Source organism: Musca domestica, unplaced genomic scaffold, assembly GCF_030504385.1.
Source record: "Musca domestica strain aabys unplaced genomic scaffold, Musca_domestica.polishedcontigs.V.1.1 15, whole genome shotgun sequence".
NCBI classification, from domain to species: Eukaryota; Metazoa; Arthropoda; class Insecta; order Diptera; family Muscidae; genus Musca; species Musca domestica.
Window position 1 is genome coordinate 3066583 of NW_026712207.1, and position 15056 is coordinate 3081638.

General features: G+C 36.4%; 3 protein-coding genes across 5 annotated transcripts in view; 1 reads left to right on the plus strand and 2 right to left on the minus strand.

Moving 5' to 3' along the window:
• Positions 1–1110: 1110 nt before the first annotated feature.
• Positions 1111–2712, minus strand: LOC101888819 (uncharacterized). Its single transcript, XM_005180793.4, has one exon. It carries the CDS (start codon positions 2564–2566, stop codon positions 1250–1252), a length of 1317 nt encoding a protein of 438 aa, XP_005180850.1. The 5' UTR covers positions 2567–2712; the 3' UTR covers positions 1111–1249.
• A 4665-nt stretch (positions 2713–7377) lies between these two features.
• On the minus strand, positions 7378–9544 carry LOC101901625 (signal recognition particle 19 kDa protein). The gene is made up of 3 exons (XM_005180782.4): positions 9349–9544; positions 9100–9277; positions 7378–7695 (listed from the first exon to the last, which is right to left on the minus strand). Exons 1-3 carry the CDS (start codon positions 9411–9413, stop codon positions 7456–7458), a joined length of 483 nt encoding a protein of 160 aa, XP_005180839.1. The 5' UTR covers positions 9414–9544; the 3' UTR covers positions 7378–7455.
• Positions 9545–10923: 1379 nt separating this feature from the next.
• LOC101901793 (terpene synthase) overlaps positions 10924–15056 on the plus strand; it is a 197646-nt gene continuing 193513 nt past the window's right edge. Inside the window, exons 1-2 of one of the 3 annotated variants that reach the window (XM_005180784.4) lie at positions 10924–11185; positions 11280–11434. In XM_005180784.4, coding sequence (XP_005180841.1) covers positions 11120–11185; positions 11280–11434 — 221 coding nt within the window. In that variant the 5' untranslated portion in view covers positions 10924–11119. The remainder of the gene's footprint in view (positions 11186–11279; positions 11435–15056) is intronic. The other 2 variants (XM_059119526.1, XM_005180783.4) reach the window with 2 other exon arrangements.

A 15056-nucleotide genomic window follows, 5' to 3' on the forward strand; every position in this document is an offset into this window, starting at 1 on the left:
AATTTTGACCGATTATCTCCAATTTCAATAGGGTTCGTCCTTGGGCCAAACAAATGATTTGTGCAAAATTTTATCTGGATAGGGCAATAAATGCGAACTGTACTTTGTTTACAAAAATACATGGACAGACGGACGGACGGACGGACATGCATACATCGACTCAGAATGTGATTCTATGCAGATGATCAAAAGGAACTATTATGGGTCTATCTCGTTTCCTTTTGCCTGTTACAAACAAATGCACAAAGACATAATACCCTGACCACCTTGTGGTGTAGGGTATAAAAAATGTAAAAATTATGGCGTTTGACTTGTTGCAGTTTTTTTTTATCTCACCCAGTTCTCTCCGTACTATGGTGGAGGGTGTAAACATTTTAAAAATATTAAATTTGTAATTTAAAAATTATAATAATTTAATTCTTATTTGACTAAGTTTTATTTAATTATTATTGGCCTGGAATTTAAATTACATAAATAATAATATTCAAAAATAAAAAAATTGAGATCGAAATCCTCATCATTGATCCTTTTTAACCTCAAAAAAATTTTTGGATTTCAAATTCTAGTCTAAATTACAAATATTTTGTGTTCTAATTGCTATCGGAGGGTCAGTACGACACCAGAGAGCTTGAAATTTATAGCAAACTTATAAAAATATATATTCCATAAATTATTAAAAATTATAAATAATTAAATGTAAAATTCGAAAATCTAAAATAATAAATTTTTGAATTGAAAATTATAAAAAATATTAAATTCATAATTAAAAATTACAAATATAAAATAATACATTTTAGAATTGAAAATTAAAAAAAAATAATAAATTAATAATAAAAAAAAATTTCAAATATTTAAATACATAATTGAATATCATAAATAATTTAATTCATAATGAAAATAAACAATTTTAAAAAAAATCAAAATATTAAATTTGTAATTAAAAATTATAAAAATTGAATTATTAAAAATTGATTTGAATAATTGAATATCATAAATAATTTAATTCATAATTAAATTAAAGAAATTAAAAAAAATCAAAATATTAAATTTGTAATTAAAAATTAAAAAAAAAATAATAATTGGAAATTTTAAATATTTAAAATTAAAAAAAGTGAAACTAAAATCCTTTTATGGCTTCAAAACATACTGAACTTTCCGAAAGAAATTTTTCGGCTGCCACCAGGGTAGGCGAAATAGTGGCTGCCTCTCTTTAATCTTTAATCTTTAAAAAAATCAAACTCCAATCCTTCTATGTCTTCAAAACATATTGAACTTTGCGAAAGAAACGTTCCGGCTGCCACCAGGGTAGGCGAAATAGTGGCTGTCTTTCTTCCAAAGGCTTTTCTGCCCCAACTTCCCCTTCCTTGTTATCACCCGAGACCAAATCGTCCTCCTCTTCTTCTTGTTCATCATCTTCCTGAATTGTTTTGAATAATTTGGAACGTAACGATTGCTGTTCCTTCCTTCGCGGATTTCTATTTGCTTTGGGGTTCCTAAATTCAGCCATTTTTCTCCTGAACTCCTCCTCTTTTTCTTTGTTTTTTCGTTCCCGGCCAATTTCCTCCAATTTGCGGCGAAAGATTTGAGCCGATAGATTTTTCTTCGATGGTTCATTTTTGTCCTCCTCTACATCGTCGTTGTCTTCTTTGATTTTTTGCTGCCTCAAACCCAAGGCATTGGCCAGTTCCTTACCCAAGTTCTTTAAATTATCCTGAGGTTGGGAAAACAATGTCGACTTGGAAGTCCTTCCGGGCATTTCTTGTTCATTTTTATCCTCCGAGCTAGTGTCCCCAAGGAGAGAGCCACCCAAACGCTTGGAGAGCGGAGCAGGCGTTAAAATGTTGGGTATGCTATCCATAAACCATGATTTATCCAAACCCGTCGAGACTTTGCTAACCTTGGGTTTTTCCGTTCTCTGTGGCGGGAGTTCCTCCTGCTTTCGGTTACGTCCTCCCAAAGGGGCGGGTTTTACTAGATTATGGGTCAAATCACTGAACCATTCAAACTGATGATGATTGCTATTATTTTCATCTTGGCTGGCTCCTGCCTCACGTTTCGTCCTCTCCCCCAAGCCCTTGATTTTGATGTCACTCAACAGCTTGGTTTTACTCATTACACTGCTATTCACATCTGGCCGATATATGGTCACCGTTGAGCGTCTCCTTTGCACTAAGTTCCTCCCCTGATGGCCACCACCAAATTTCCTCTCTTCATATTTCCAGGCATTTTTTACGAATTCATTCAACGATGGTCCCTGGATCAGTAGCTCAAATGGCATTTTTTTGATCCTGGCATTCTTTTGCATTTCCAAAATACATTTGCTGTTGGAATTCTCCTCGTTACACTCACACAAACACTCCTCGCCACAATAGAAATTCAAACAGCCGCAGTGCTCACACAGCGCCTGGCAATTTTTGATGTTTTTCTTTTCATCCTCCTCAAGGAGTTGAAGGGATCGGAGATTGCCTCCACCGGCACTACTACTGGCCGTTGTCAGCACAATCACCCACACGATCAGCAATCCAATGGTATAAATATACAGCTGCCTATTGCTTACAACCGTCATGGCCTGTTTTCGTTAACCTCCTCCTCTTTTTTTCTCAGTTTTGTGCCGCTTTGCTGCCAGCAACCGTTGGTTTACATTCTCTTTTGCGCTGTGAAATTTGTTTTCCGAAACGTTTTGAATTTTAAGAATCAACTATTTATACTTGAAGTTTGTTGTTGTTGTGTTTTGGATATTCTTTTATCTGCAAAAAAAGAAAACACATTAAAAAAATTGAAAATCTGAAAAAATTGCAAAATACGTACCAATCCGAATTTTGTATACCCTTCACCAGTGACGTGTCCAGGGGTGCATTTCGACAACATTGCGGGGGATGGGGTGTTGCACCTTAAGAATCAATTTTTTCGTGTTTTGGAATCGAATATTAATTTCGTGTTTTATGAGCTTCATGAATATTCAAAATTTTGACCCTTTGTGGGGAAGGTACCAAAAGGAGTGGACTGATACGTCCCATATTCACAGTAGATCTTGTGTTTATTGAAATATTGGGAATTGTGAAATATGAATAGAAACGGATGCTTATTTCGGATTTTAAGATCGTTTTTGGTTATTCAAAACGTTGACCCATTGTGGGTGAGGTACCAGAAGGAATGGTCCGATCTCTATAATTTTTATGACAGATCTTGTGTTGATGGAAATATTGAGTTGCGCCAAGTCTGAAAATAATTGGATGATAATTTCGCGTTTTATGAGCCTCATGGATATTCAAAATTTTGACCCGTTGTGGGGTAGGTTCCTGAAGAAGTGGACCAATGTATTCCATCTTCACAGCAGATCTTGTGTAAGTGGAAATAATGGGATGTGTGAAATATGAAGAGAATCGGATGATTATTTCCGATTTTGTGAGCGTTTTGGTTATTCAAAATTTTGACCCCCTGTGGGGTAGGTACCAGAAGGAATGGTCCGATCTCTAACATTTTCATGACAGATCTTGCGTTCATGGAAATATTGAGATGTGCCAAGTTTAAATGGAATCAGATGTTAATTTCGAGCTTAATGGATATTCAAAATGTTGTCACTTTGTGGGGGAGGTACCCGAATGAGTGGACCGATATATCCCATCTTCACAGCAGATCTTGTGTAAGTGAAAATAATGAGATGTGTGAAATATGAAGAGATTCGGATGCTTATTTCCGATTTTATAATCGTTTTGGTTATTCAAAATTTTGACACTTTGTGGGGGAGGTACCAGAACAAATGGTCCGATCTCTACCAACTTTATAACAGGTCTTGCGTTGATGGAAATATTGAGATGTACCAAGTTTAAATGGAATCAAATGTTAATTTCACGTTTTATGAGCTTAATGGATATTCAAAATGTTGACACTTTGGGGGGGAGGTACCAGAAGGAGTGGTCCGATCTCTACAATCTCTATAACAGATTTTGCATTGATGGAAATATTGAGATGTACCAAGTTTGAATGGAATCGAAGGTTATTTTTCCGTTTTATGAGCATCAAGGATATTACAAATTTTGACCCTTTGTGGGGGAGAGGCCAGAAGGATTGGTCCGACACATTCCATATTCACACCTGGTTTTGTGTTGATAGAAATATTAGGGTAGGTGAAATTTGAAGATAATCTGATGCTTACTTCACATTTTATAAGAGTTATAATTATTCGAAATTTTGACCCTTTGTGGGGTAGGTACCAGAGGAAGTGGAGCGATATATCCCATCTTCACACCAGACCTTGAGTTATAAAAAATATTGTGATGTGTGGAATTTGAAGACAATCGGACACTTACATCACATTTTATAAGAGTTATAATTATTCCAAATTTTGACCATTTGTGGGGGAGGTACTTGATGGAGTGAACCGATATTGTCAATTTTCGCACCAGGTCTAGGACTGACAAATATATTAGTATTTGCAAAGTTGGAGCAAAATCGGATTATACTTTCTCTTTCTGTGCAGTAAATTATTTTCTTTGAAAATGTTGACATTTTGTGGGGGAGGTACCAGAAGGAATGGACCGATGTTGCCCATCTCCAAACTCGATCTAAGTTTGATGATAATATTGCGATGTACCAAGTTTGGAACAAATCGGATACTCCCTTTGAGAGTTATCGAGTGCACCAACAAGACAGACTGGCATACGGACGGACACACGGGCACCTCTAGATCGACTTCAAATGTCCTGAAACGAATTTGATCCAAAGAGACCTAGGGGCTGAAACCGTTATTTTGATGAGTCACGTTTTGACCGTATCAAATGATATATACCCTCTGTAGCCCTATGGCTGAAGGTATAAAAAATTTACCTACACCTGTTTTTTCGATTTTTTTCAACCTCCAAGATTGGGAAAATTGATAGGGGATAGCCTGGATCAAAATAGTTGAATTGGCTTAAGTTCTAATTCATTTTATGCCTCTGGCAAAAACTTATCCTATGGGTCATGGGACAGTCCCACGGAGAAAATATTTTCTCAAATAGAGTTTCATTCTCCTAAGACTTTTTTTAAATCAGTTCCATTGGGATCCATATTTTTTGAAAAGAAAATTTCCAATCTCAATTTCTCATGCATAGGGTATTCCCCTGTTGTAGGGTATTATTTTTTTAAAATTTTTTTTTGTTCTTCTCAACCCAACTGAGTAGTGTTGAGTCAGCACTTTTCATTTTCACTGCCAGCTTATCAAGAAGAAAATTTAAAACCAGCCAGCTCTGGCATATTTTCTTTCATGTTCTTGAACATTGTTGTCGGTTTTCTTTTTTTTTTTTTTTTTTGTCATAACATGTTTTGGAATTTGTGTAACAAACACACATCTGTCGGTGCCGTGACATTGACATAGCAAAGTTCGGTAGCATTTTTATTCAATGAATTTTTGCGTCACTTATTTGCAGTAGAACTTGAGAGAGCTTGATTTGAGCTATGCCATTGGAAGCCAGTTGCATTGTGTCAGAGATTCCAAAGAAAATTTGGACTGAAACTTGAAGATAGACATAATGGGATTTGAGAAATATTTGGGTCAGTTTTGAGAGGAATTTCGGATGATGTCACTAGGAGTGCTTCTACACCAGGAGCTTGGATTGTTGGAGACTCAAAATGAAATTAATTTTTAAAATTTTTAGAAATAGGAGCTTTGAGGTCTTGGGAGAGGCTAGAGACTGTCGTTGCAATATTCCCACAATTATGGAGACGAGCTCAAGTCATTCGAAATATTTAAATCGGCCACTTTTATTTAGGTACAAAATTTGCATGGCCTTTCATCTGCTACCACTTTCTTTTTGAAAGCTCTAAGAAAGAAACTTCTTTCCTTTTTATACCCTCCACCATAGTATGGAGGGCATATTAAGTTTGTCATTCTGATTTTAACACCTCGAAATATACATGTTAGACCCCACAAAGTTTATTTATTTTTGATCAGCATAAAATTCTATGTAGATATGGCGATGTCCGTCCGTCTGTCCCTCTGTGGAAATCACTCTAGCTTCCGAACGAAATGAAGTAGGTTGATAAAATTTTACTCAAATGTTTATTATGTCTGAAGGACTTTTGCTATTGAAAATTGGGCCATGTAGGTCCACGTTTTGGTATAACCCCCATACAACGGAACCTCCCGATATTCGGTATTTTGATGATTTTAGCGACACTATTCACCGGAATTGTTTCAAATTTGGTATTTCAAGTTCGTAATGGATACTACAGCCTAAGGCAGAAAATTTTCTGTGCAGGTCCACGTCTTTGTATAGGTCCTCATATAAGGATACCTCCCGATATTCGGTATTTTGATGATTTTAGCTACATTATTCACCGGAATTTTTTCAAATTTGGTATTCGAAGATCGTAATGGATACTACAGCCTATCACAGGAAATTGTCTGTGCAGGCCCACGTCTTCGTATAGCCCCCATATTACGGTACCTCCCGATATTCGGTATTATGATGATTTTAGCGACATTATTCATCGGAATTGTTTAAAATTTGGTATTTGTAGTTCGTATTGAATTCCACATCCTTAGACAGAAAATTGTCTGTGTAGGTCCATGTCTTCGTATAGCCCCCATATAACGGCAACTCCCGATATTCGGTATTTTGAGGATTTTAGCTACATTATTACCGATTTTTTTAAGTTTCGCATTTGAATATTGAAATGGCTTAAGACAAAAGTTACCGATGCAGGTCCATGTCGTCGTATAGATCCTAATATAACAGCTACATTCGGTATTTTTAAGATTTTAATAGAATTTTTAACGGATTTTATTGTTTTTGAGAATTCCCAAATTCGTTCCAAATGCTGGAGGGTATTCAAAGTTAGGCCCGGCCGAGCATACAGCTTTTTTACTTGTTCTACTTGGACATAATCTCAACAAAGCGTTTTGAGTTCATTCCCCTTTCTCTGATTCTTCCACACCACATCTGCCTTCCTCTTTTCCATGGAACATTTGTAGAAATTCCCAGACTAGCATAGCCGTTCACCTCTTACGACTGTCTATTGGAAGATTATTTTACGAGAACCTATTAGCTTTTCCCTTGTATAGCCTTTTATATCCTATTACTGCCTCTTTGGAAGCTTTACATCCATTTGAGGAGGGAAGAATCTTCTTTTTTCTAATTAGACATAATCCCAACGAAAAGTTTTGAGTTCATTCTCCATTTCCTGATTCCTCCAAGCGTGAGCTGCCTCATCAACTCAATCTTTAATTTAAAATCTTTTGAAAAAAAACTCGTTTCCATCGAATATTAAATCATTTATCCTTCATTACTCTCCTCCTTTCCTTTTTCCACTTTCATTCCTTGTAAAATTTCACTCAATTCCATTTTCTTCTTCTTCTTCTTCTTTTTTTGTAAAAAAAATCTAAAAATTTTGTATTTTTCAAAATCAATCTATTATGCCGGATAATAACAAAAGAATGTAAAGAATGGGAAGTTGTTCATGGCCACACTGCGCTTAGCGTCTCTTGCCCTTGCCCTTCTTGCCGCCGCCACCACCACCACCGCCAGAGGTACTCTGTTGATGCTGGGCCTGCTGTGGTGCTTCACCGCCTGGCCGAGCCTGACGACTCTTCAGCTGGGGTATTCTACTTGCAACATGCAGCATAAATGCCTCACGACTGGTGAATTCGGGATTACAGAACGAGCCATCATCGTTGCGCAGCTGAACACGAATTCGGCCACGGTATTGCAGTTCCTGGAAAAGAAAGAAAAAAATATATTTAGAATATTTTAATTTGTCCAAAAGGGAGCTGGGTTTTGTGGGTGATTGAACCTTTTTTTAAGAAGAAATGTTAAAAAAAGACCTCAGGACGATCTCTTGAAGGTGTTCCATTGATAGAAGGTCTCTCCGCGTAAAGAAAAGCTCTAATCGACATCCCGTGTTTGGGTTTTTACCAACAACTTTATGATTTTAGGGTGCCTTATATCAAACCGCTGGTGTACTCCTTCAAAAAATGGTCTTTATACTGACTATAGAGTGCCTTATATCAAAGGCTGTACCGTTCCGTTATATGGGGGCTATAGGAAGACCTGGACCTGCACTGACAATTTTCTGTCTTAGGCTGTAGTATCCATTACGAACTTCAAATACCAAATTTAAAACAATTCCGATGAATAATGTCGCTAAACTTATCAAAATACCGAATATCGGGAGGTTTCGTTATATGAGGGCTATACGAAGACGTGGACCTGCACAGACAATTTTCTGTCTTAGGCTGTAGTATCCATTACGAACATTAAATACCAAATTTGAGACAATAATGTCGCCAAATTCATCAAAAGAGCGGATATCGGGAGGTACTGTTATATGGAGGCTATACGAAGACGGATACCTGTATAGGCAATTTTTAGTCATAGGTGGTAGTATCCATTACGAACTTCAAATACCAAATTTAAAACAATTCCGGTAAATAATGTCGCTAAAATCATCAAAATACCGAATATCGGGGGGAACCGTTATATGGGAGCTATACGAAGACGTGGACCTACATGGCCCATTTTTTGTCTTATGCTGTAGTATCTATTACGAACTTCAAATACCAAATTTGAAACAATTCCGAATATCGGAAGGTACCATATGGGGGCTATACCACAACGTGGACCTATATGTCCCATTTTTAATACGAAAAGTCCTGCAGACATAATATACGTTTGAGTAACATTTTATCAACATACTTCATTTCGTTCGGAAGCTAGAGTGACTTCCACAGACGGACGGACACTGCTAAATCGACATAGAAGGCAAATCCTTTAAAGAGTCTTCCTTCTATCGATCGAAGCTCTTTAAAAAGTAATAAATTCATAGAAACCCCCCAGAAGACATATTTTTTTAAAACTTCTTCAAAGCTAATAGCAATGGAGGAACCTGGAAGGGTTTCCCTATGTGAGAAGCCCATTACAGATCATTATTGCTTATAAATGTCTCCTACCTACAGAGGTACTTTGGAAAGTCTGCTGTTTATAAAATAGCCTATAAAAGGTTTTCTACTAATAGCAGTTCTGTATAAGTTCTTTAATCCTTTTCCTTCAAATCCCACTTTTCCAACACCTTTGGATCCCAATTCAACCCATAGTTTCCCCATTGCAACTCGATACTAACCCTACTTTTCTCGCGGCAATACTGTTTGTTCTCCACAGCCACCCGGATTTGACTGGCCGACAGAACATCACGTATCTCAGCATATGTTGGATTTTCCACACAATTTTCTTTGGGTAAACGGCGGCCTTCCTGTCGCGTTTTCTTGCTATTGATGTAGGCTGGGTAAATGCAAATCCATCTGCAAAGAAAAAAACAAAAACAACAAATGTGAAATTTATGTCTTGCACAAACAGAATAAATTAGCATTACCTTTCCATATCACTGTGTTTCATGGCCGGATGCCAATTGGTGCGGACTGGAACAGCTGCAGCCATTTTCCAGTTATGGTTTTTTCTTTTAATAAATTTCACTTATTTGTGTGTTTTTTGTGGGAGAAAATTGTGTTTTGCTCCCCAAATGTTGAATATTTGACACTTGCCCGTTGTTGACACGTCTAATGTAGGTGAAGAGTAATCAAGTTGTTTTTGTGCACAGTTTTTTATGTGAAACACCCTGTGTCACCCTGTGAGCTGTCAATTGCAACAGCTGATGGTGTGACAGAAAACATAAGGGATATTGGCGTAAAAGCGCCAAGTGTTTTAGAAAAATATAAATTAATGTATTTGCGATATTTAACGAATATAGAGATATAGGTGACATTCTGCAAGGAAAATAATGCATCTTTGAATGTGTTATCATAAGCAAATAAAATTTAATTTTTTTTTATTTTTCAAATCATCCACCATAGTATGGAAGGTATATTAAGTTTGTCATTCCGTTTGTCACACCTCGAAAAATACATTTTAGACCCCACAAAGTATATATATCCCTGATGAGCATAAAATTATATGTAGATTTAGCGATTGAAAATTGAAAATGAAAATTGATAGAAAATTGACTGTGCAGGTCCACGTCTTCGTATAGCCCCCATTGAATGGTACCTCATATTCGGTATTTTGATGATTTTACCGATATTATTCCCCGGAATTGTTTCAAATTTGGTATTTGAAGTTCATTATAGGTACTACAGCCTGTGACAGAAAATTGTGTATGCAGGTCCGGGTCTTCGTATAGCCCATATATAATGGTACCCCCTTTATTCGCTATTTTGATGATTTTAGCTAAATTTATTTTCAAATTTCGTATTTGAATATTGTAATGGCTTATGACAAACGTTGCCTATGCGGGTCCACGTCGTCGTATAGTCCCTAAAATAACGGCTACATTCATTATTTTTAGGATTTCAACAGAATTTTTAATGGATTTTGTTCTTTATGAAGATTTATTTGAGGTATATGTTATGAAATTTACAAGTTAAACCGACCAGGTTTTCTAAACCATCCAACCATAGGTTTTTTTTAGCAATATCCTCTGTACAAAAACAAAATAACCTGAATTTGCAACGGATCGGACTAAAATTGAGCGAGTTATAGCTTAATTGTCAAAAAGATCTTATGCATCAGCATGAATATATACATTTGTTTCTGAACCCTCGAGGCGTATCGCGATCAAATTCTAAAAAGGCAGAAGAATACACATAGATTCATCAACGATTTGAAAACATTGATATGTCAAAAGTTTTGAAATGTTTTTTTTTTCAAATATGAGTAAATTTTTATGTTATGTGATATGCATTTTTCAACAATTTTATCGAATTTGCACCAATTTTAATTGAAAATTTTCAATTTCAAAATTGATTTGACAGTTCATTGCCCCATCAGCTGTGTCGATGCGACAATGCTAAGCTGCTTTTATTTACATTAAATACCAATGTGGCATCATTCCAATCTGGCATCTCATTTAATACGGTGCTATCACTTCAAAGTGAATGTAATGGCAACAGAATCAAAAAGTAGAATTCTTCCAACAACATACTTGCCATACCAAGCACACAATCCAACAAGAACTTAACAAGTCTGGGACGAGAATTCCCGGAAAAACGAAAAACGGCGGATAAACAATAGTAGCAGCATACAAATAATTGTCGGACTATTTGGCTACCAGTTGTACGTGCCTGTGTGTATTTGTTTATTTCATCAACATGGAAGAGTTAAATGAGATTTTAGAAATGACTAGGGACAAATCAACACAACGGGAACAAGATGAGGTAGGCCAGAGGTCACTACTTATTGTTTGTTTTATTTGTTGTTACTACGATGTTCGTACTTATTTGCTGTTTGATGTTTTCTTTTCTATTTCAGATCTTGCTGCAACCCTTCACCTACATCCAACAAATTCCCGGAAAACAATTCCGTTCCCAGCTATCCTTGGCCTTTAACTATTGGCTGAATATACCGCAAGAGAAACTCTCGGAAATTGGAGAGATTGTTCAGATGCTTCACAATTCCAGTCTGCTGTAAGTTCAACAAATATTTAGTGGATAGCATCAGTGTGTATGTTTGTTGCAAAACAAGCAAAGATAAAACAAACAAATCTGGATGTTGCATGTTCTAATTAACACCACAGGAGAGCACAAATATCATGTACTTTTTTCCACTATCAAGGTCAATTGGAGAAAGGGTATATGTAGACCTTACACCTATTAAAGATCTGTGAAAATTTTGCAAATCTAGAGAAGGCTAGCAAGTGTATAAAGAAAGGTCTTGCAAAAGTTCCTAGAATCTAGCCATAACTGACATATTACAGATTCAAATCTCCTAATCGACCTCTAACCATTATCCTTGACCAAACAACTTCCTGACATTCAAAAGCCAGCATATCATATCAAAACAAAAGTTTGTGTTTCAGAAGCCAAGGTTACAATACACCACGTATTTTTGCATTCATTCTAAAACAAATTTACAATTGTTTGAATACTTATTCACCTTCATAAATCGTTTCCAGTTTTCAACACATAGCGGCGGCGTCTGTTGTGCTCTAGTTTGTTTATACAAGATATACACTTGTAGTTGTTTATTAGTTGTGAAGATAGATATGGGCATATTTGTTTACGTTCGGGCAAGGCACAAAATTCTAGAAACAAACTGCACATGGGGTTTCATCGAATGGTTTTCATCAGCATCATCATGCCAAAAATATTCAGAAGAAAAAAAAAAAAGAAGACGGATATAAGCAATTGAATACTCTTATAAAAATCATTTTGGCTATTCAAAACTGTAACCCTTTGTGGGGGAGGTACCAGAAGGAATGGTCCAATCGCTACCATTTTTATAACAGATCTTGTGTTGATAGAAATATTTAGATGTGCCACGTCTGAATGGAATCGGTTGTTAATTTCGCATTTTTTAAGTGCTTCTTCGATATTCAAAATTTTTACCCTTTGTGGGGGAGGTGCAAGAAGGAGTAGATCGATATATTCCATTTTCCCACCAGTCCTTGAGTTTAATAAAATAATGTGATGTGTGAAATATGAAGAGAATCGGAAGCTTATTTCGGATTTTATGATCGTTTTGGTTATTCAAAAATATAACCCTTTGTGGGGGAGGCACCAGAAGGAATGGTCCAATCGGTACCATTTTTATAATATATATTGTGTCGATAGAAATATTGAGATGTACCAAGTCGGAATGGAATCGGATGTCAATTTCGCCTTTTTTATAAGCTTCATTGATATTCAAAATTTTGACCCTTTGTGGGGGAGGTAACAGATGGAGTGGATCGATATTGCCCATCTCCACAGAAGATCTTGTCTTAATAGAAATAATGGGATGTGAGAAATATGAAGAGAATCAGAAGCTTATTTCAGATTTTATAATCGTTTTGGTTATTCAAAACTTTAACCCTTTGTGGGGGAGGTACCAGAAGAAGTGGTCCAATCTCTACCATCTTTATAACAGATCTTGTGTTGATAGAAATATTGAGATGTGCCAAGTCTGAATGGAATTGGATGTTAATTTCGCGTTTTATGAGCTTTACGTGGATATTCAAAATTTTGACCCTTTGTGGGCGAGGTACCAGAAGGAATGGATTGAAGATCTTGTGTTAGTAAAAATAATGCGATGTGTGTAATTTGAAGACAATCGGATATTTACATTACATTTTATAAATGTTATAATTATTCAAAATTTTGACCCTTTGTGGTGTAGGTACTTGATGGAGTGAACCGATATTGTCCATTTTCGCGCCTGACCTAGCACTGATTCAAATATTACTATTTGTATAGTTGAAGCAAAATTGGATTATCCTTTCTCTATCTGTGCAGGAAGGACATACACGATCTAGATATGGAGGTCCAACGATATAAGAAAGAACCTCTAGATCAAGAAACCTATCAGGCAGGTCTGAGTGGCATTCATATCGATGTAGTTGCAGATGCTATTAGCAATTATTGGATGAATGCCGTCCACGGAGTCCAACCCCCAACCATTGCAGCTGAAGGACGCCAGCTGCCTAGACAAACCAGGGTAGTTTTGGCGCAATTACGTTCAGGATGGTGTAGTCGTCTCAATTCATATTGAACCCGAATTGACGAAGATGTGCGTGACGTCTGCCTGGCGTGTGATACATGGCCGCACAATACGCTGCACCTCTTTAATTGCACCGCCAAACCTACTCAACTCACTCCAGAAAATCTCTGGCTATATATATAGCCTGGTAAAGTAACCGAATTGTTAAACCTGGACCATGAACCAGACTAGCAGACTGCAAACACCCATATGTACTACTGCTACACCAACAACATAGCAAATTTTGTATCGCCTGGGTTTAAATGCTCGACAGATCGACAGCAAAAATAAGAGGTTTTTTTTTGGAGTTAAATTGGGCATTCATCCTATTGAGATTCAGAGGATCACAAAAGTCCACAGTATGTTTATAATACCCTACACCACATGGAGAGGGAAGCGAGATAGACCCATATTTACTTTTGAGGATCTACATAGAATCACTTTCTGAGTCGATTTATGCATGTCAGTCCGTCCATGAATTCTTGTGAACAAATTGCAGGTCGCATTTATTATCCAATTGATATGAAATTTTCCAAACTATATTTGTTTGGCCCGAAGACGAATGATCTGAATTTTGGCACATCCGACGGAGTCCGGTCAAGAAGAAAGTGCATCAAATTTAGTGAAAATTGATTCAGATATAGCTATAGCTCCCATATATATATTTCATCCGATTTGGTGTTTTAGGTCTCTCACATGCGTAATATGCACTCCAGAAGAATGATATTTGGTACCAAATATCTTATAGAGATCGAAAATACCTCTGCCAAATTGTATCAAGATCGGCTCAGATTTGTATATAGTTCCCATATATATCATCAACCGATTTCAGATTAATTGTACACCAAATGGCCAATATCAGTGCAAATGACAGGAATTTTGACACTTCTGACCGAATTTAGTCTAGAAGCAAGTACATCAAATTTGGTAAAAATCAGTTCAGATCAGAAAAATGTCTCCGTCAAATTTGGTTAAAATCGATTGAGAATTGGATATGCCTCCCATATATTGGTTCCCTCAGAAACCAAATTATAACTGTTCTAAAGGCAAAGGTTGATAGGAGGACGGGAGCTCTACTAAAAATATGCATAGTGATGTAGGCCATGCCCGACTTTTGAATTTTCCTTACTGGTTTTACTCTAAAAATTGCAATATCTCCATTGCAACAATGTTCTGTATGCCTTTGACCTCCAGTGGCCCATAATGAAACTCATCGGATTGTTTAACGGATTCAGAAAAAAAGTAACAAAACAATTTAAACATTTATGGAATTGAAATAAGTAACAAATCTATATGTGCCTTCCCAAACACGAAACAATAATAATATCAATATGATTTGTATTTTTCCACACACACACACGAGCACCTTTGGTGTGGTAGAATCATTTGCATAGCGCCATGAATCATTGGCATTTTCATCATCAATTGAATGAAAAAGTGTACGTATGTATATGTACGTCAATAAGGTATTGAAAAGAATCTTTATTATTCTGCGTTTTTTTGCCGCCAGTACTTTTATAGAATTTCAAATAAACTCAATTTCTTTAGAATTCCCAAATCATTATTTTGTGT